Source organism: Apus apus, chromosome 2 (genome assembly GCF_020740795.1).
Source record: "Apus apus isolate bApuApu2 chromosome 2, bApuApu2.pri.cur, whole genome shotgun sequence".
NCBI lineage: Eukaryota > Metazoa > Chordata > Aves > Apodiformes > Apodidae > Apus > Apus apus.
The window spans coordinates 33682168-33701897 of NC_067283.1; the positions used below are offsets into that span (position 1 = coordinate 33682168).

At 36.8% G+C, this 19730-nt stretch overlaps 1 protein-coding gene across 6 annotated transcripts in view; it reads right to left on the bottom strand.

The window, feature by feature from the left end:
- Positions 1–19730, bottom strand: part of OSBPL3 (oxysterol binding protein like 3) — an 84082-nt gene that overhangs the window by 13578 nt on the left and 50774 nt on the right. For 4 of the 6 annotated variants that reach the window (XM_051610413.1, XM_051610416.1, XM_051610412.1 and 1 more), the window contains 11 exons: positions 19351–19477; positions 18979–19082; positions 18769–18861; positions 18005–18161; positions 15654–15784; positions 12792–12899; positions 9858–9992; positions 9062–9155; positions 5900–6150; positions 3767–3904; positions 1071–1134 (listed from right to left, as the gene is read on the bottom strand). In XM_051610413.1, coding sequence (XP_051466373.1) covers positions 1071–1134; positions 3767–3904; positions 5900–6150; positions 9062–9155; positions 9858–9992; positions 12792–12899; positions 15654–15784; positions 18005–18161; positions 18769–18861; positions 18979–19082; positions 19351–19477 — 1402 coding nt within the window. The remainder of the gene's footprint in view (positions 1–1070; positions 1135–3766; positions 3905–5899; positions 6151–9061; positions 9156–9857; positions 9993–12791; positions 12900–15653; positions 15785–18004; positions 18162–18768; positions 18862–18978; positions 19083–19350; positions 19478–19730) is intronic. The other 2 variants (XM_051610418.1, XM_051610417.1) reach the window with 1 other exon arrangement.

The following is a 19730-nucleotide window of genomic DNA, read 5'->3' on the forward strand; positions in this document are numbered from 1 at the left end:
GTGCTCATCAAGAGCTCATCTCAGACTCCTTCTCATTGATCAAATTCTCAGCTCTTTGCAGAAGAGCTGTGTTCTCTAAATGCAATATTATAGCGATAACCATTGTCAACATTTGTTAAAAAAATCAGTTTTATCAATTTTTATTAAGACAGGCTGCTATCTAGCCTTATTTGTACAGCTGCCTGTTACTGAATAAATTTCTGGGCATCTCTGCTTTTTGGCTAAGAACCAAAGGATTCTTGTCCCTGTACTTATTTACAAAGGAAAGAATTATACCGAAGAATGAAACTCAGACTACTGAGAGAGTTCCAATTTCTGTTCAGTATAGCTCTGTCCATAACAACTATAATCAAGTCAGCAGAGTCACTCGTAACATAATTAAAGGTTATTATATGGCTACACTGTGAATTGACAAACCTCCTGGTGAAGGATTTTATCTGAGTTAAAAGGCATAGTTACTCTCTGTGTACACTCCAGAAACATCTAACCACACAGGTACTGTGACTGGCTGACATCTTCACCAGCATTACACAGCAAATAAAGCTCCAACACTCTTCTTTTGAAACACAGTGTTAGTAGTCAAATAGCACAAAACTTAAAGACTATACTAATGCCAGCAGAAAGACATGGTAAATATATTTATCCTTACTGTTATGCTCATTTTTGGAAAGTATTTTCAGACAGGTTTACAAGATCTGCCAAGACTCAGGATTTACTTGCAGTTTTTCAAGCTGAGTTCTAGCTTACTTGTTTTATAAATAGCTTGAGGTACAACTCTTCTTTACTAAAGAATGCTTCCCCTCTCAAACAAATATAATTTTAAAGAAATGCACATATTTTTACATTAAAAGAATAATCACTTTATGCTATAAAAAACTTGAACCTTTTTATAACGGCAGAACATCCAATAAGAAACATGCAAGTAAGTATAGGCTGGCATTACTTAAAGCCATTCTAATACAATTTAAGCAGGAAATTTAACCTTTTCCAAATTTCTGGATATTTCATACTAAACATATAATGAAAATATTATGAACACTGTAAAAGTAAATGACAGACTGAAAAGTTACCTTGCCAAAAAGCAAAATTCACAGATTCAGCATGGCATGCAGAAATAGGTGGATGGTGACTGACCTAATAGCAAGACATGAAAGGAGAAAGAAAAAGGTAGACATATTAACAGTTTGAACAGTCATTTTGGTTTGGGTTCTTTTTTTTTTTTCTCCTTAATTTTTCATTCATATGTGGGATTTACAACTTGAACATTTACTTTCCTCTTGCAGTGGTGTCCTGAAGGGGGAGTCAGTGAGATTAATAAGGTACTGAGACCTAAGAGGCCTTGAAATAAATGTGAAGCACTTATTTTAAAAGGCCTGTGAATTTTGTTCACGAGTGAAGATCTAACTATATATTTTGTACATTATCTGTAATGGGATAATTACATTAACCTTAAATCCCCTTAATATATTAACAGAAGTTGCTTTCAAGCACACGGACAAGTTCTTCTGTACAGTAAATGCCCACAAAACCCTGACTATGAGGGAGAAGACAGTGATCAGCATCTCTGAGGGGGCCACTGGTGGAGAAATCAAGCCATGAAATTCCATCTAGCAACTCCTGCTACTGCAGTAGTGACACCTCAGGTGTTTCTAGTATGAAACTAACCACGTACACTGCATTTTATCAGCTTTGGGTAATAGCATTTACATGATTTAGGGCAACTACCAAAACAGCAAAGCAAGGACTGTGAGTAAATAAAGAAATACAAAATGAAGAATATTAAAAGGGAATAGTAAATAATAAAGTTCACAAAGTGAAAGCAGCCACTCCTCCCTGGCTGTAAATTCTCTCTCCTGGGTGAACACAACTAAGAACTGACCAGAACCAACTCCTGGATGTGTAATGACTACTGTTCTTTTGACAGACAACAATTCCTTTTTCAAATCATATTGTTATTTCCCACTATGAATTTAATTTCTTAACCACCTACATGGTTCAGATGCAGTTTTACTTTCTTCTTTGTTTCTCATTTTGCAAACCTGCAATTGAGCATTTTTTCTTCAGGCATCCAGTTATTTAGTGAACATTCTCTACTAGGTTTAAAAAAATGTTAAATAAATCAAAGTACTAATTACTCTCAGCTATGCCCTAATCCACCAAGACCAATACTCTCTTTCTCACATACTGTACAGAGATTAACCCCAGATGTCACTATAATTCATGGCTTAAACTTAGCTCTCACTTATAATTCCAAAGTAAGGTCATGGAACTAAGTGGTTATTCTAAACTCACTCTAGTAATAGAACAGAATCTCTGTTATGTTATACACTTTGCCTATCTATTTAATGGATTACATACCATCTGCACTAACAAGCTATCTAGAGTAAGCATCAAAGTCCTTGCACAAACAAGCAATAAGCAACAGCTTCGGATGCAAAGAGAAATATTTAATGCTTGCAAACTGCATGAAATATCGTTTATTTTATACTGCCCTCCCTAATATTCCTCCACCACATACTATTACAGTAACTTTACCACTGTATAAACTCATGTCACTTATTGCACATAATTAGAACATCCAATGTTAAGCATCCAATCCCCCTCATGTCTTAAAATTCCTCTCTAGAAAAAGTAGTCTTTGTACTGATTTATCCAATATTCAGGGGAAAATCTCTTCCTTTAATCCAATCTAACACTAAGATCAGTACTAATCTTCATCCACCACTGCAGTGCTCTCTATACATATAAGCTTAGAACTGAAGTAGCACAATGAAGAACCAGATACATCACTTGAACTTTAAATTTCTCTTGTATGTGACATTTCCTGAGACTAAAGGGAAGAACACCTAGCTCTCCTTTTTGTCAGTTCTAAAACATGATGTACAAAATGTTGTATCCTTAGAGGTGGTCAAAACCACTTTTTGTTTCCTAAGGAAAGCCTCTTGGAAGGCTTTCTCTGATCAGATTTCTAGGTTGTACACCTTTGCCTGCTGCACTTTTTGTAATTAGGTTTTTTTTTGTTATGTCTAGACAGAATGAGAGAGCTTCCAATCATTCCTCCTCTGCTAGGCACTAGATTATTAAAGTTTTATCTCTTTTTAACATATGTCTCAAGCGTAGCAATTTTGATTACTCGGATGGTTGACATTTATAATTTTTTGACCCATACTTAATAATTACTGTCCTATTGGGGAACTATTAAAATAAACACTCAGACCTTGATATGTTGCATACATCCTTTACCTGCTGAACTGTGGTACGAGACTTGAAAGGCTTAGCCTACAAAAGCATGTGGACAGGAAGCAGAAATATTCATGGTGCCACAGAAATTACTAGTGGTTGATAGACAAGGGAAATATTTGTTATTAAAGAAGACATTAAATAGTTGAAGGTACAGTATTTTCAATGCTCACACAGAAAGAGGAAATGTCAAGAATGTGAATGCTTTTTTGCAGTTGTGATCAGATTTCAGCATAGAGAATTGCACTCTACTTAACCAAGTTATCTAGTTACTGTAGTAGGCAGCCTGCCAGCCTTGGCTTCTCGAGTGTCAGCTGTTGGTTGTCATGCTCCATCCCAGAGTTAGCAGACTTTCCCCCAAAGCCATTTCCTTCATTTATAATTCTGCAGTGTCTCTTGAGGTTTGCTGGGCTTAGGCTATGTAAAGTAATTTTGCATTTTGCTTAATTCCAGAGGATTCCAGATGTGCCTTTTCGAATTAAGCAGCGTATCAAGTAGGAAGCCTAAGGGTTGCAGCATTCAGTACCTGTTCCGCAAAGAACTGGAAACCCTTATCTTCACGAATACATTCATAGGTTTCTCCAAGCACAGGATTAAATGGCTTACTTCCAGCTCGGTAGTAACTGGATGCATATGCAGAGACTGCAAATGCAGCTATATAGACCTGGGGAAAACATATATGGTATGTGGATTAATAATTTACCACAGCCATGCACAATTTTTGCTATACATTCTGATTTAACAGAAGAAAAAATATAATTAAGGTCTTATCTTGACAACAGATTCTGTATTTTTCCCATCATTTGCAGACTACAAACATGCATACCTCCTGCAGCTTAAGCACTAGTTCAAACATTACAGAATTATTCTGTTTTCAAAAAGTCATCTAGTCATCCAGGGATGGAGTTATTAGGGTCAAACATTGCAAATTTCATCAACTGAAAACACCATTTCTGAAAAAAACTTAGCATTTCGCAGTTCAAAGCAGTAACCTTAAAAAAAAAAGTGTTAAATTTTGTATTATAACTGGCTTTTATAGCTATGGTCTGTGATTCTATGGATCTACCAACTATCCCTTTCCTAAACACGACACAGGAAGTATTGGATGAATTTTCACCAAGTTTGCTATTTCTAATGCAGAGTGAATTGAATTGTCTTTTATCTACTGCGTGCTGTTACCTAATCAGGAAACTCAATTATGATGGAGATACAGGTAACCTTTCCAAATTTTTGCAGTCAACTCAAGCATAATTCCCCCTAAACCTGAGGAATTAAAATTTGGAGTTATTCAATTCAGGTCTCTTTTGTACCATTTTTCTTCCTTTTCATTCTCTTTTCCTCATCTTGTATAAGTGTAGATGCTGTCCTTCCACCACTTCAGAAACAGAATCTACTTCAGGATGGCTCTTTTATGAACTATTACCATTACTATGCAACAACTAGCATTAATTTTGCCTCAGGAATTTCTCAAAGGCGAAACACCCTCAGCTAATTTCCAGATGCCTGTGTGTGGGAAGGAGGGAAAAGGCTACCTTTCACTCCCATATGAACAACTACTGCTAATTTTCTTTTAACATGTGTTCTCAAGAGAACAAAAAAAGCTTTGCACCAAAACCCGCAGTTAAGAGCCACACCCTTTGCCCTTAGAACAGATGCTAAATTGTAACCCTTCCAGGATGTCAGAATGGAGCAGAGGCTTTTCAAACATAATTTATAACATGGCTATTTACATTAATTAATAACCTCATTTAAAAATAAGATATATTGAGTTCCAAAGCTTACTTCAGCTTAAGGGACAATCTATAGCTTCTGCTTAAGATAATTTGAAGAGCTTTTAATCCTGTATTTACAGGCTTACATACTGAGTAGCTCAGAACAACTGAAATGCATTTTTTTCTTGTTCTTTTGCCAAATGCTGAAATCAGGGTTCTGCACTGGCAGAAGATGACACCATTACTGCACTCAGCATAGAACCACAAGCTGGTTTGGGTTGGAAAGGACCTTAAAAATCATCAAGCTCCAACCCTTCTACCATGAGCAGGGAAACCTCCCACTAGAACAGATTGCTCCAAGCCCCATCCAGCCTGGCCTTGAACACTTTCAGGGATAGGGCGGTCACAGCTTCTCTGGGCAGCTCTGAGATCCAGAACATTTTGGATCAATCCCAAAACTTCACAAAACCAGTTAATAAAACACATGAAGATAATTTAGTTGATATAACGATATCACAGTAGTGTAGGGCTGGAAGATCCATCTTCCTCTATGCATAAATGTGTTACCAGATTAGACACACTTAAAAAAAGATAAATCATAGCTTTCATACTTAAGAGGGAACTATACTAGTTCAAACCCTCCTCCTTTTTTGCTGTATGTTTTTAATCTTACAGAGCAAGAGCTGAAAAACATAACTAAACTACTTCTTTATTTAACCTTGTAGAACAGCAAGGTACTTGAGGAGAGAGACTTCCTGACAAAGCAACAGAAATTATGCAGAAGAGTCAAAAATAGCATGTATGTAAGTATGTGGAGAGAGCTGCCTCTCTCAGCTGGGAGAAAAAGAAAAATGGAGGATAACATCACTTATTTGGCAGATTGTTTTTACATTCACTCTATGCTAATTCTATTGAATGCTACTAAGTATTTGGAATGACATATTTACCATCCGTTCAAAGGGGTTAGGTGTATGTGCTGCTTTATCTAGTAGTTCACTGTACTCCAGCTCCTCGCAGAGACGCTGAAGGGTGTTGAGCGGCTCATTTAATTCAACAGGCATGGCCACTTTGGAGAGATCCTTTCCTATGTTATTTCTCAGGATATTCCATAGGCTGATGTTACTCGTATTAGGACATGGAGCTGGTAAACATGTTCTCCGTTTAGAATTGCATCTAATTCCACTTTCAGAAATACAGTCTGAAAAGGAAGGAAGTGGCAGAAAAAGTCAATTCACTGTTTCCTTAGTTTCATTCCCTTTGCAAACATACATTAAAATGCAACCATCTTTTCTTCTGACTTCCTTCCACCCTTACAATTCATTCAAGTATTTCACTTGTGGTTTGAAGATAGCCTGATATAAAATGATAAAATAAAGAAAAATATTTTAATTTTTGTATGTTAACTGAGGTAAATACCAGGTACAAAAGATGTATAAAATATTACTTTGTTTTCCCTTAAAAGCTATAAGAAAGGCTCAAGCTTCCCTTTGAATCTGAAAGAGTAAATATTGTATCTCTTTTATTTGTAACAGAGATAGATTCCTATCTGTTTAAGTGACATAAAACCTCCTTCCTTGACAGAGCTTCAATTAAGCTGATGCTTCTCAGAAGGCAAGGTGTAACTTACAGATGCAAGCATAATAACAACTCCTACCTTTCTTTTCCTGCTTTTTTTAATACTCCTACCAGGGGAATTTACTGCGCCACAGATTTACGTGCAGGCTTCTTCACAGTGCTCCCCAGAGTGCTTAGTATTTAAAAAATTCTAGTGATGTTAGAGGTAGTCCCATATGTTGGTGGATAAGTGGAAAAGCTGAAGCAACTGTGGAGCTATGGATTGGCTGAAGATGAAAAAGGACTTGTGTCCAGAGTCCTTGACATGAATACATGTCTGTGTTACTATGTCAAAGCATTTGGAACAGGATAAATAGTTCTAAGTGTGCCATGAAATATTTTGTGGCAGTACAAAACAGAGCAACAAGCTTCTGCAAGTAGACTTAACAGTGCTTAGCTGTACATCAATCTCATTTCAGAGAGGAATACAGTTGCCACTACAAGAAGATATTTTATCTTTTCACATCCTTAGAAGGACCTAGGAAGCTCCTGCCCTAGAATCTGTTACCATTTGGAGACATTCAGGTACAGTCCCAACCTGTCAACCCCTCATCTGGCTTTCCTCCTACAGCTTTGTCTTGGATGACTTAAACAACACTGGGGAGCACGATCATCCCTGTACTGCACATGCCCAAGGAATCACTGCCCTTGAGTGCACGATTTCAATCACCATTTCCTCTGCTGGTCCACTGACTTGAGCAAGGTATCAGCAGTGCTTCCAACAGTGACAAAGTGCAGATAACCATAAGGGCTAACTTCTGCTAACTCATGCCTCAGATAGAGGTTTTCAAGCATAATCAGCAGCCTCAAAGTTTTGAGCAAGAAGTTGCTGTCTTTTCTGCCACTCACAAACTATAATTCCTAGTATCTCATATAATCGAGTAACCGTAACAAGGTCTGGTAAACTATTTACAATTCACTGCCTTTTCTTTTTGCATAAAAATGGCATGAGCTCTATGAATAAAAAAAATCTACCTGAAACAGTTACACTGTTAAGAGGTCAGGTCATATACTTCACTCTTGGAAGAATTTATTTAATATCAGAAGAAGCCAAAAAGAAGGATGTTCCCTTAGATATATCAGGAATTATGGGATATCTGGAGAGGAAAGAGGCAAATGCTAAAAATGTTTCTTCATTCAAAAGAGCTCTCTGAATTTGTATTTGGCTATGTCCTTTGAGAGCCCTCTCCCCCCATAAGAAAAAATCTGTGACAAATAGCCAATACTGACGGAGATTAAGACATCTCACCTCCAGCTAGACTCAATGACTTTTCAGGCCAGACTGGACTATTATCACCATCTGGTCTGACCCTGTACATTACAGTGGCCAGAGGATTTTATCATAATCCCAAAATTTATGGTTCAGCTAAAGCCCTGTAGGGAAAAGACATCCAGTTTGCTATTTATGAGAGTGGCAGGCTGCCCAAAGCACAGAAATAGCAGGTACCAGAAGCATGTGGAAGTGCTGCTAATACAGAGGAGTTTCAGTGATAGTCCCTGTTACAAGAAGATGAACAGCCACACTAGTACAGTTTTCTAAGGTCCAGATCATGAGTTAAATCAATCTGAATTCCTTCCTATCTTTCAAATAAAACAAACAAACAAACACCCACACACACAAAAACAAAACAAGACAAACAAAACAAACAAACAAACAAACAAACCACAAAAAAACTTCTCTTTTGAACAGCTACAGAATACAACAGAAGTCCAGGCATTTCAAACTACTCAATTTCATAGGGATCCACCGGTCCTCAAAGATGACCAGGAAACAGCTGCTAGCAAAAATCACTGTTCAGCAGTTTTGAAGACAAAAATATATTGTTGGAGTGGGAAGCACATTGTGGTTAGCTGAAAGAAGTTGAAGGCACCAAGCCAATTAGTTTATTATGATCAATTCTTCTCCCTCATTTTTGTATTCTGTCTCTAATTAGAAAGGTGGTTAAATAAGCATATGTACTAACAAGACTATCATGATTAAAACATGCAAGAAAGAAATCTTGTTCATACACCAGATGTGCCAGTGTGCAATTGTTCTCATGTTCCTTTAAACATCAAGTTCTGCTAAAGACAACAGAACTCTGAATGCAGTTGTTAAGTTGTAGACTGAAAAATGAAGTGACAAGAAGAAAATTACTTTTTGAAAAATAAGAAATCAGTTAGGCCTTGCTACTTTGAAAAATCCTGTGGCCATTATAGGAAATTAAAAGGAGTGGGAGTTGCACCAAAGAAGCCAAGAAAATAGGTGTTTCTGTGCTGACAGAGAACCAGCATTCTGCTTAATCAATGGTGCTTGGGCTCTGTAAAACAGATTAGCCAGAATGTAGTGTTCAAAAGTAATCTGAGGCTATAGGAGAAAAAGCACAGATTATTTTTGTGTCAAAACCTGTTATATGCAATTACTTGTAGAGAGAGAAGGGAAAAAAAAACAAACCCAAACAAAAAGAAACAAAGAAATTCTCAAAACGTGGTGTAAAAAAACCCACTGAACTTACCTAAAGTGTGTCTTTCATTCTCCATGTCATTGCTTAGGTTATCTTCTGAGACATTATCACTGATATCACTTACATACGAGTCATCATCTGATACCTGAGTGTGGGGTGTGGAAATAAGCAAGATACATCACTCATTAAAATAACCCCATATGCACATGAAAATTCTTATTTTCTGCTGCAATTATTGTTCTAATACATTTGAACTGTTTAGGCTGTATTTTGATATTACAGGGAAGTACTAAGAAGTCCTAACAAGACACAATTGAGTTTGGGAGACATCACCATCATTGAAAATTCCCCAATGCTTTTACTGTAAACATGCTTCACCTTCTTGGCCCCACAGAGAAGAAGGCTTTCTTTATATCAAAAGCCAAGGTTTTTATGGAGTCTGAGAGAGATGACAAAATGAGCTATTTAGTTTCAGTATGCACAATATCAGCCACAAGATACCTACAAGTACCTCAAGGGCAGGTATGAATATATATTTCTGTGATAACAATTTCTTAAGCACCTGTATGACGACTCAAGGCAGAAAGTACAATACAGGCAGTATCTGCATACTAGCTGCCTAATGACCATTTGCCTCAGTGTGCACATAAGAATCTTCCACACTCGTTTCAGTTTGAAGTGAAGAGATAATGACAATAAATAAATATATGCAGCATATTAATTTCTACGTGTTTTGAAAGTTTTCATTTTTCTGGCAGCCATCTGATGTGAAATTAGCACTCAAAAAGACTACGTGTCAAGAAGCAGGTAAGAAAGCACATCAGAATGTCAATCTTTATGCTCAGACCTCATTTTCTGAAGAGCTAGCAGACAGTAGGACTTCCTGTGCATCAAAAAATTCTGTGAGAGAGTCAGCTATAGACAGTCTGCTTTCGTTGGAGACCTGGTGAACCAGACCTCTGCCTTCTTCTCTTGCATTTTCCTGTTTAAAAGAAATAAAAAGTTTTGAGAGGAGAGGTACCCCAAACAGCACTCCTGCATGCAATTCCAGTCACTTAAGTTAAAGGGCTGTAAAATGCTGGGAGAAGATGGCACATGCTCCTCTCCAATTTAGTGAAAGGTACTTTGTGTTTCAAGGAGGGATTTAAAACCAAAGTATTACAGACCAAAGGGAAAAGGAAAAAAAAAGGGTAATATTTGGTAATTTAGTTCTGGCACTGCATGTACTTTTTCCTCAAAACAAACAAACAAAAGTAAAAACGCTTTGATATTTGAGTGATTTAACCAGATATACACAAGTATATAATCAAAAAGCTCCCAAAAGAACAAAATTCTCATCCCTTTATATCACATTCTCTTCTGATCTTAGCAAATTAATTAGTCTTTTCCACCTAAGCCTTGCTATTAATGCCAAGGCTGCAGTGCAGTGGCATGCAGAATTTAGAGGGGCAAAGTTGCTTTCTGTAAAATAGTAATGCTTTCCTAACTCTCTTTCTTCACTAGATAATTTTCTATGCTTTGCTTTGGAAAGCCTTCCTTCATCTCCACACCTGAGATAGCTGTATTAAGCAAACCCAACATATTATCAAAGCCACGAAACGACACTGTTTTTGCTGCTGCAATGATATTTGACTGCCACAGAGATCTTAGTAACTCCTCCCATGGAAGCTCTACTGATCCTTGGCATAAGCAGAGTTCCAAAAGGTGGCCTAGCAAAGGTGGGGAGACCAGCAAGGCTTGGTTAATTCTGTGGCTGCAGTAAAAACGTCAAAGAACATTGTGCACTACTGCTTTCCCTGATTAACTCCACCAACACCAAAGAAAAGGACCAGCCGGCCCAAAGGAGTGTATTAGCTGCTTTCAAGTTTTTCTGCATGAGATGCTTTACTAACTTGTAACAATTACTGCCTTATCAAAATATTGTAGGAGTTGTAGAGTTTTCCTTTCAGAACAAGGTAATGAACAATATGACAAGTCTACAATCAAACTGACAAATCTTCTTTCAAAGCTTTTCTGATGGTACATTTTACTACAGATAATGGTGACATGAGATCATACAAGACTTGTTTTTTAAATATATATATACTTGAAGCATCAAGAAAAGAGGAAACCTTAACATTGCCTCTTCAGTAGGAAGGCAGTGACACTAGTATACAAGTAAAAAAAAAATAATAATTGCTACTGGGATTGTTTCCAATACTGTATTTTGAGGCTGAGAAAGACAGTGAGCTGGAAAGGCTTGGAAAAGAAGTATTTTCTACCTATCACATGCAAGTTTCACATTGTCTTCTTTCATCTTCCCACTCTGACATGATAAATTACTGCCCAAGAGAAAAACCAAACCTTTACCTTATGGAAAGACTTGAGATACTAGTTTATACCACTTCAATTTTCACAGGTCTGTCACAGCAGCTGTTGAATCATTTAGAGACAAGTTCTGTGCAGTGGCCCTGTATTCCTCACAGCGCACTATGCTATCACAGTCCTCAGAAAATGAAACTTCTCTAGTATAAGTTATTTCATCCTTAAGTTTCATCCCAAGCCATGCTAGAGGGAATTTGTGAATGAAACCTCTAAAGGACCTTTTAAAAGCTATTTTTGGTGTGTGTCTGTGTGTGTGTATATATATAATATCTATATAATGCATAGTTGCAGAAATAACCCATTGTCATTGCAAGGACCTCCACTACATAAGAAAATAAAGAACTCCTGAAATTAAAAAGCAATGCAGTAATGCTTGTCTGGAAAGCAGTTTAAACGCTGTTCAAATTCTCGTGGGATTAAAAGCAAAAGGCATGAGAATGACCAACTACCATAAAGAAAAAAAAATCCACCCCCAAAAAAACAATGACAACAACAAAACCCAAAACCAAACCACAACAAAAAAAAAACCAACTAAACAAAAAACAAATAACCAAAAAAACCCAAAACCAAGCAAAGAGCTAAATATGACCAAAACACAGCTCTGCTAAAACAGAACTAAACCAGAAGTGTACAGATGGAGTGACTAAACTGTCTTTAGAAATAAAAGGAAATAATAAGTTATATAAATCCCCTGATGTTACATCCACTCAAGTTTAATACTACAAGCACAGCAGAAGATTCTGTATGAGTTAACACTTAGGAAAATCCACCAGAAATAAGACACCAGTAACACCTAGGTCCCGTGACCTGTAAATACACCACATTCACATGCATTCTACAGCAAGGCAAAAAACTGTCTGAACATCAGTCCTTCTCAAACTGGCTAACTGGATATGTAGAAGACTCCCCAGGTTTCCACAAAGAAAACTAAATGGCTGAAAGGGCTCTCGTATATCTCATTTATTTGATCCTTTCATGGAAATGTCCAAAAGCTGTTCTAAACCTCAACAGTAGCCAGTGTTCTGGGATAACAGTGTTTAGACAGGCAACCGAAAAGACAACAGAACTAGAAATTGAACAAGGGAGTAAGGGAGAGAGAAACAGCATGAGGGTAACAAGGCAGCGGCTCTGTTCATGCTGAACGGGAAGCGTGCAGGACATGAAGGAGAACACCAGGAAGCAGTACCAAAAAAGTAATGAAAGTGTGTTCTGGAAAACTGCTCACAAGGAAAGTCTTGGAAATCAAACACTACACAACACATCATCAGAAACTACTCAACCACAAAAGCAGACTCATTTTACTAGCACAAAACACCACAGGGAAGATAAGAACAGGACACAAAGGCAGCTACGCAGCACTGTTTAGATGTAGGGGCTTGAGAAACAGACATCACTGAAAGAGGAAATCCATACCCACCTTCACCAAATCTGGACTTGATTTTGCATTAGATGCTGAATCAAGGATCATAGATTCGGCATGTATTCTGCGTAACCGGTCTTTAAGATCTGTGTTTTGTGCTAATGCCTGGAATATTTAACAAAAATATTTGGGATATAAAGTTCTCTCAACTAACTTGAACATGGCTTTGTTGTGTCAAGAAGAGTGAAGAGTATTTAAAATGCAGTATAAAACACCATGTCCACATGATTTTTTTTACGGGTTCAGCAAATCTTTTGTTATAAATGCTTCAAACTTCATTCCTTAACTCTCAAGTTAGAACTATTTTTGTTCAGTATGGGGAAAAAAAAGCCAAAGATGGCAGGGATATTTCAAGTTACCAGGTTTTGCAAGCTGCTTGAATGAGTTATAAATCAATTCTGTGGATCTTCTTTCTTTTCAAGCTCCCTTCCCTCACCCCTATCTCCAACCTAGCCTCTCTCATAATTAATTCTGACTCTTGTCACATCCAAATATGTTTGATTCTTCCATCACCCTTTGCCTCCTACTGACAGAGAAAGAAACAAACTCAGACATGAACAGATACAATTTGTGTCCTAGCAGCTGATAATGGCAATGATAAAAATAAAAGCCTCTAATGCAAACTCATATTTGTTACATGTTATTTACTCATGCTGGGTGCATCTGATGGACAGGTGTCAGTCAGAGCAGAGTTGCAAGAAGAGAGTGCAACCCTGCCTGCATTGAAAATATTTCTGGGGGGAAAAAAAATAAATAAAAAAAGATTGGGTTACTAATTTTGGAACAATTACTGAAGACATACTGCTCATTTTAGTGATCTAAATCAACATGAGGATGTGAAGAACCCTGCTGTTTATACATCCACTTTGTCCCACAGATGCTTCTGATTTCAATGGTAATTTTTGTTGGAAATAGTCTTGAGGGCAGAAAAGACAGTAAGCTCAAAGTGTTGATGGAGGGAAGAAAGTAATTCCTGGCATTACATATCTGAGGTCTGAATTTGCCATAAGTGCATCTGTCACTTCTGTGTCCAGCGTTCAAGCAGACACCATTAGGTTATACCCACAACATCAGGTAAGTGCAAAACAGAATTTACACAGCTTTCCCATAATAGCATCTCCCAATTTTCATTGTTTGCTCCAAAGTGTTTTCTTCCTTATATTGTTTTCTTCCTTCTATTGTCTTCTTCCTCCCTTCCAAAGAAAAATATCTTACTTTTCCCCATTCTATATTTGCTTTTATTAGACTGTATGTGGCTCAAGGATACTTTCTTAATGAGGGAACCAGAAGCAGAGATGCTAATTTTGCAGTGTTTTACCCACTTCAAATCTGTTCACCTTTCTTCCCCTGCCAGGCTTATGAGAGCAAAACAGGCTTATGTTTTATAGCTTTCAACCTGTGAGTCTGATTTTTTGTTCCTCATGTACAGAAAAAAAAACTGAAATGAACAAAAACAAACATTAAGTCATCAACACAGGACTCTCTTGCAAGGAAGTCTTGGAAATATGTCAAGTTTATCATATCTGTGCTTCCACACATCTTCAAAGGAGGCTTATTCATTTCTCTTACAGGATCTCTGCTGTACAGGGTGAGAAAATTTCTGCTGGTATCATGGCTTTACAGATCTGCGGGCTAAGAGTAGGTCTCACAGGTGCTAACCTCTGCTGAAAGTGCCAGGATTCACAGATGGCTTCTGGATGGGCTACAAAAGGCTTATTAAGATAGGATCTAAAAGCATGACATTCAAAATATATTTAGAGGATGAAGATGAACACCAGAATTTCATTGCTAAGAAAAATATTTTCATGCTGTGTTCATAAATCTTAAAACATGTTTTTATATTAAATGGTAAGCAAATAATACTTGGAAAATAAAAGTCACCTATTCAGATATGACAAGTGCAACATCTGAAAGCCCAAACCAAAAAAATGCAAGTCAGTGAGTAAAATACTATGAAGACATCACAGCCCCTAAAGGTCTAGGCAAAGAGGCATATTATACACTTAAAAAATCTAAAACCATATGCAGCTTTTGTAAAGCAATGCAAGTTTTCATATTGACATAATCCTAAGATTACCTATATCATATTTATCAATTACAGGGAGTCTTCCTCACTTCTGATTAGGAATTTGCAACAAACACTGAAATTTAATGGCCACAGAAATGATGACACTTGTTGCTCTGAAATCAGATCACTGTGTGGTTGGCACGTTCAAACATGCCTGACTTGAAAGTTCTGGTCTGAACTAATCACAAAAAGCACACCAACAAAAAACACCAGCTTTTAAAGAGTACAGTCTTTTGAAATTTAGAACTCTGCCTAACAGAAGCCTAACAGAAAATCAAGGTTGGAAGTCAATATAAACAAGTTGTACTTGAATTTGCTTTGCAGAGTCTTGGTGCAGCATGATGAAGCTTGAGTGCATTAGAAGGGAGAGCTGAGTGCTTTCAGCCACTCTCACTTTTATTTTATGCCAAGTCATTCAGTGAATACTTGAGTGCTGTTTAGGAAAAGAAAAATAAAAGAAAACCTGCAACCTACCAGAACTGAGTGATAAAACAGTGTATGTTTTGAGAGGAAGCAGATTCATCATCACAGAGTAGCCCTCTAATTCTTAATATCAAATTATACAGATTATACTATATATCTAAATCAAGCTATTAAACTTAAGTGATTTCACAATGCCATTAGCATTCAGGAAAAAATCTTTGAAAAACACCATATAAAAAAATTTACTGATTCAATACTGCAAATTCTAGCACAAAATAGACATTAAAGAAACAGAAATTAACTACTATAAAATTTAAAAATATGATGTGATGGCAATGAAGCTTGCTGAACTTCAGCATTTCACTTACGGATGTTAAGGCATTCTTCAAGCCAACTATTTGTGCAGAGGGAGATGAGGATGCATCATGCTCCAGCATCTGCTTCACCTTTTCTCTCTCTGTAGATATGGTGCTGAAAGCTGACCTCAGGGTGAAGTAAACTAGAACCATTTTGTAAAAAGCGACAGTTAAAAACAGCTACCAATTGTATACGTGCCAGTTATGTAAAACTTCAATAAAACATCATTTATGGTGACAGAAACAAGAATTTAGGTTAAGAGATCCAGGGTGGGTTACTAAAACCAAGTAATATTAATCAAGGTTATAAGGTAGATTTTTTTAGTAGGACAAAAGTTTATGGTGAATGCTACCACGTTGACTATACTAACCACAGTCAAAATTACTCTGATAATTTGTGACAGATGGCAACAAAGCTAACTAACCACATCTGCTCTTCACTTGCTTTTGTTCCCCAATTAGCTTGAATCTTCAGATGGTCATAACTCTATTCCACACGCCTTTAACGCAAGTCAACTGTGGTGTTGAGTTTTGTTATTTCTTTTTGGGATAAGGAAATTTCAGCTTGTTAGATGATTTAGTGACTCAAAGAGTCAGATCCTGAATGCTGTGCATGTTATGCTGCTACTTCTACTCCTTCCTGAGCCAGCATCACCAGCCTGAAACATTCAAATCAGACAAAGGTCATGCAATTTTAAAATCACTAGATTTTTAAAGGAGAAATGCACTTTCCTTATTTTGCTACTTTTAAGACATTTAATCTTTTCTTTAGTCACAACAATACAAATTTATTCAAGTAGTATTTGTTTATGCAGGATTACAACATTTATCTAACTGGAGAATTAGAGGATTTCTGAGGGCCTAATCAAGCCTTGTAATACAGTAATGAGAACTGTCAATGCAAAAATGTATCCCTTTACAGGGAAATGGAGCTATAAAGAACAAAGAACAAGAAATCTCTGATATCTCTCTCTTTCAATCATCCACTCAGAGTTAAGCTGAATTGAGTATTTGATATAACCTAGTTTATTCTTATGAGAAAATATTCTTAATTTATATTTCAACATTGCAAACCATTACCAAAGCTAATTTTCAGACTGTAATCTGAAGAAATCCTTAACGGTATCACAGTGTGGAAAAGAAGAGCATCCACTATTTTATGTTAGCCTTTCAGATGTGGATGACGTGACCAGAATCTTTAGTGACCTTAAACGCAATTTAGTAAGTTTGATACTAACTTAAATTTTAAGAATCATTTCATAATAAAGTACTCATGTTACATTTTCTTTGATTTGTATGAAAAGCTAAAGAAAAGGTTGTCTTCACTACCTTTTTTTGGAAAGGGCATAATTTAAAGCAACTTTGGAAAAAAATTCTTCATACTCTTAATAAAATGCTACTGTATTGAACAGTGGCAAGTCAATTGTCCCCTCAATGCATGGGTCAATCTAACAGAAATTTCCAACATGGACATTTCAGGTAAGATGATCTTGAGTAGGCGATTTCTTTACTCCACTTACTAGCAACTTTTTCTTCTGCACTCCACCCCCACTTCTTTTCTCTTTTTGGAAAACACACAACAGTTTTGACTATAATTGACTTTATAAAGCTTATTACATTTCTTACATAGCAGAATCAAGATACATCAGCACTAGCAGGGAAATCCCAGCAAAGAATACATATTGATAACATCAACCACCATCTTGTGCAAAAGGGGACAAAGCAAATTCTCCCAAAAGTCTTTCAGATATAAATGCTTCCATGCTTTACTCAGCAGGACCACTGGAACAATAAAAATGTTTCTGGTGCAAGGGTGATGGAGCAAAACACCGTTAATGAAAAATTATTTTGTGGAGAAACATTTCTAGTCAGGCTGCCCCTCTGGCTGCTTTACACGATTTTACTTCTCTTTATTCACTAAAAATAGGTTACTGCCATAGCAACCCTTGCATCACCAGCAAATGTTGACTCTGAAATCCAGTCAAGCACACTGAATATACAAACATACATGTGTTCATATACACATATATGCATGCAAACACAAAAGAGTATAAATCTGCTATGTTTATAGCAATTGATTTTAGTATTTTTAACTTTTGGGAAAAAAAAATGGCCATCAACATTTTCAGAACAGAAAACAAAAGGATGTCCTTCATTAAATAAAAAATTAAAAAATGTGATGATGCAGCTACTTCTTTCAAATTACTCAGGATCTCAACATTTGCTCTTCCACAAGGGATATTAAAGGAAGGGAGGGTGTTTTCTGCATTTTCTAAACATTGAACAGAAAGCATTCGCAGAAGTCACATCATTATTTAAACTCTGATTATATAAAACCACACATGAAACACAATTTAATTTACCTTTATGTGCAATGTGCAATAAGTCCTCTTGCAGTTTAGTAAATTCTGATGTTGTTTCAGAGCCATCTGAATAATTTTTCTCCTCTACAAAATCTATTGTAGATAAGTTAGGATTGGAAGCATGCAGTCTCATAGGGGCAGAAAATACAGAAGGCACCTATAAAAAGAGGATAGTAACTTGTGATGTTTTTACAAATGTAAAGAAAATTTTATTTTATTGTAGCCACCTGGGTTACATGTTGGAGACACCAAAAATGGGAAAACTACTGTCATTTACCAATAGGCTTTTAATCAGTGACACTTGGCAAGTGAAACCATAGATACAGCTTTGCCCAAGATACCATAATTGGAGATTGGGCAGAAGTCCAAGAAACACACCCATTGGGAGCTGTAGCACATGCTATACAATTTTCCCCCACTTATATCTAATCACTTGGCCTCTGGATGCAAATGTGTATAAAACTATCTGGAGAATCTGGAAAAATATGTACTGATGAAAAAAATTAACCCCACAATCACCAAAATTGGAAGCAGATCAAAAACATGGGTAAAAAACCACGGCCAGTCTCCTGAAGGTAACAGCACAGATCCTATTGCAGATATCAATGCCAACATATTTGTCTGTTGTCTGATATATTACCACTTAAAATGAACTAGCACAAAATACTACTTGAAAGGATTCTTATTTCCTAAACTGGTTCCACCAAGAAGTGATGAAAAACTAAGATTTGGAGTAAGATGGGAACTGAGAGGACTGAAGCTACCTGTAACATTGCTTTAGCCTCCTTCCCAACAACTCTGGATCGCCACCTCCTGTGTGTTCTCTTTTCCTTCTTTGGGCTTTCAAAAGGTCCAACCTTTTAACAACATACAGGGAAAAAATAATAACAGATTGGCATAAAACCAGCAAAGCTTAGAAGATATACCAAGATCATTTAGGATTAGGGGTTGCTTTTTGGAATTGCACAACAAACCTGCATAGCATTTATAGCGGGTGCTGAATATGTCCTGTGGAGAACATCCATGCTCTGTAACAGCTGGTTCATTTCCAGTAAATATGTGTGACAGTTGGAGAGGTCTGTTTTGAATAAGAGAGTAGTTTCAGTTGCCCTAAAGTAGCAGACACACTGAAGATTTTATCTGTGTAGGTAAGTCTTATTTGGATTGTAGTTAAAATCACTAGTCCTTTTGAAAACAAGTGAATAGCCAGTTAATCATCAGCCACCCTGTTCCTCCTGGTTTCAGAGAAAACTCTAACTGTAAAAACTGCATATGGTGTAGTACTCTAGTTGTCAAGAAAAACTAGGGGAATTAGGCTACTTCCAACTTCCTTCATCTATCATTACCTCTTGAGCATTTTTCCATGTCTTCAGAAGACTGTAGCCAAGATGAAATCCTGGACTCATTACTCGAAAAGGAAAATGACAAGTTACCTCCAGCTGACAATGAATTCTGTTTGGTCAAGCTGCTTGCCTGTTCCAAAGAAGAAGAAGAAGTGAAAAATTAACAAACAATATTTTATTGCTGTATCTACAAAATTTGACAGCCAATTGCTGAAGTCTATGATCAGGGACAAGGACTGAAGACATCAATAATATGGAGAAGAAGCATATGAAGTAGGATTCTTGAGCATAATGTCAGGATCCCTAATGTACTGGCTGTCCATGAGCAGTGAAAACACTAAATGATCCATAAAAAATTGCTGACAATTAAATCTTGAGGAAAG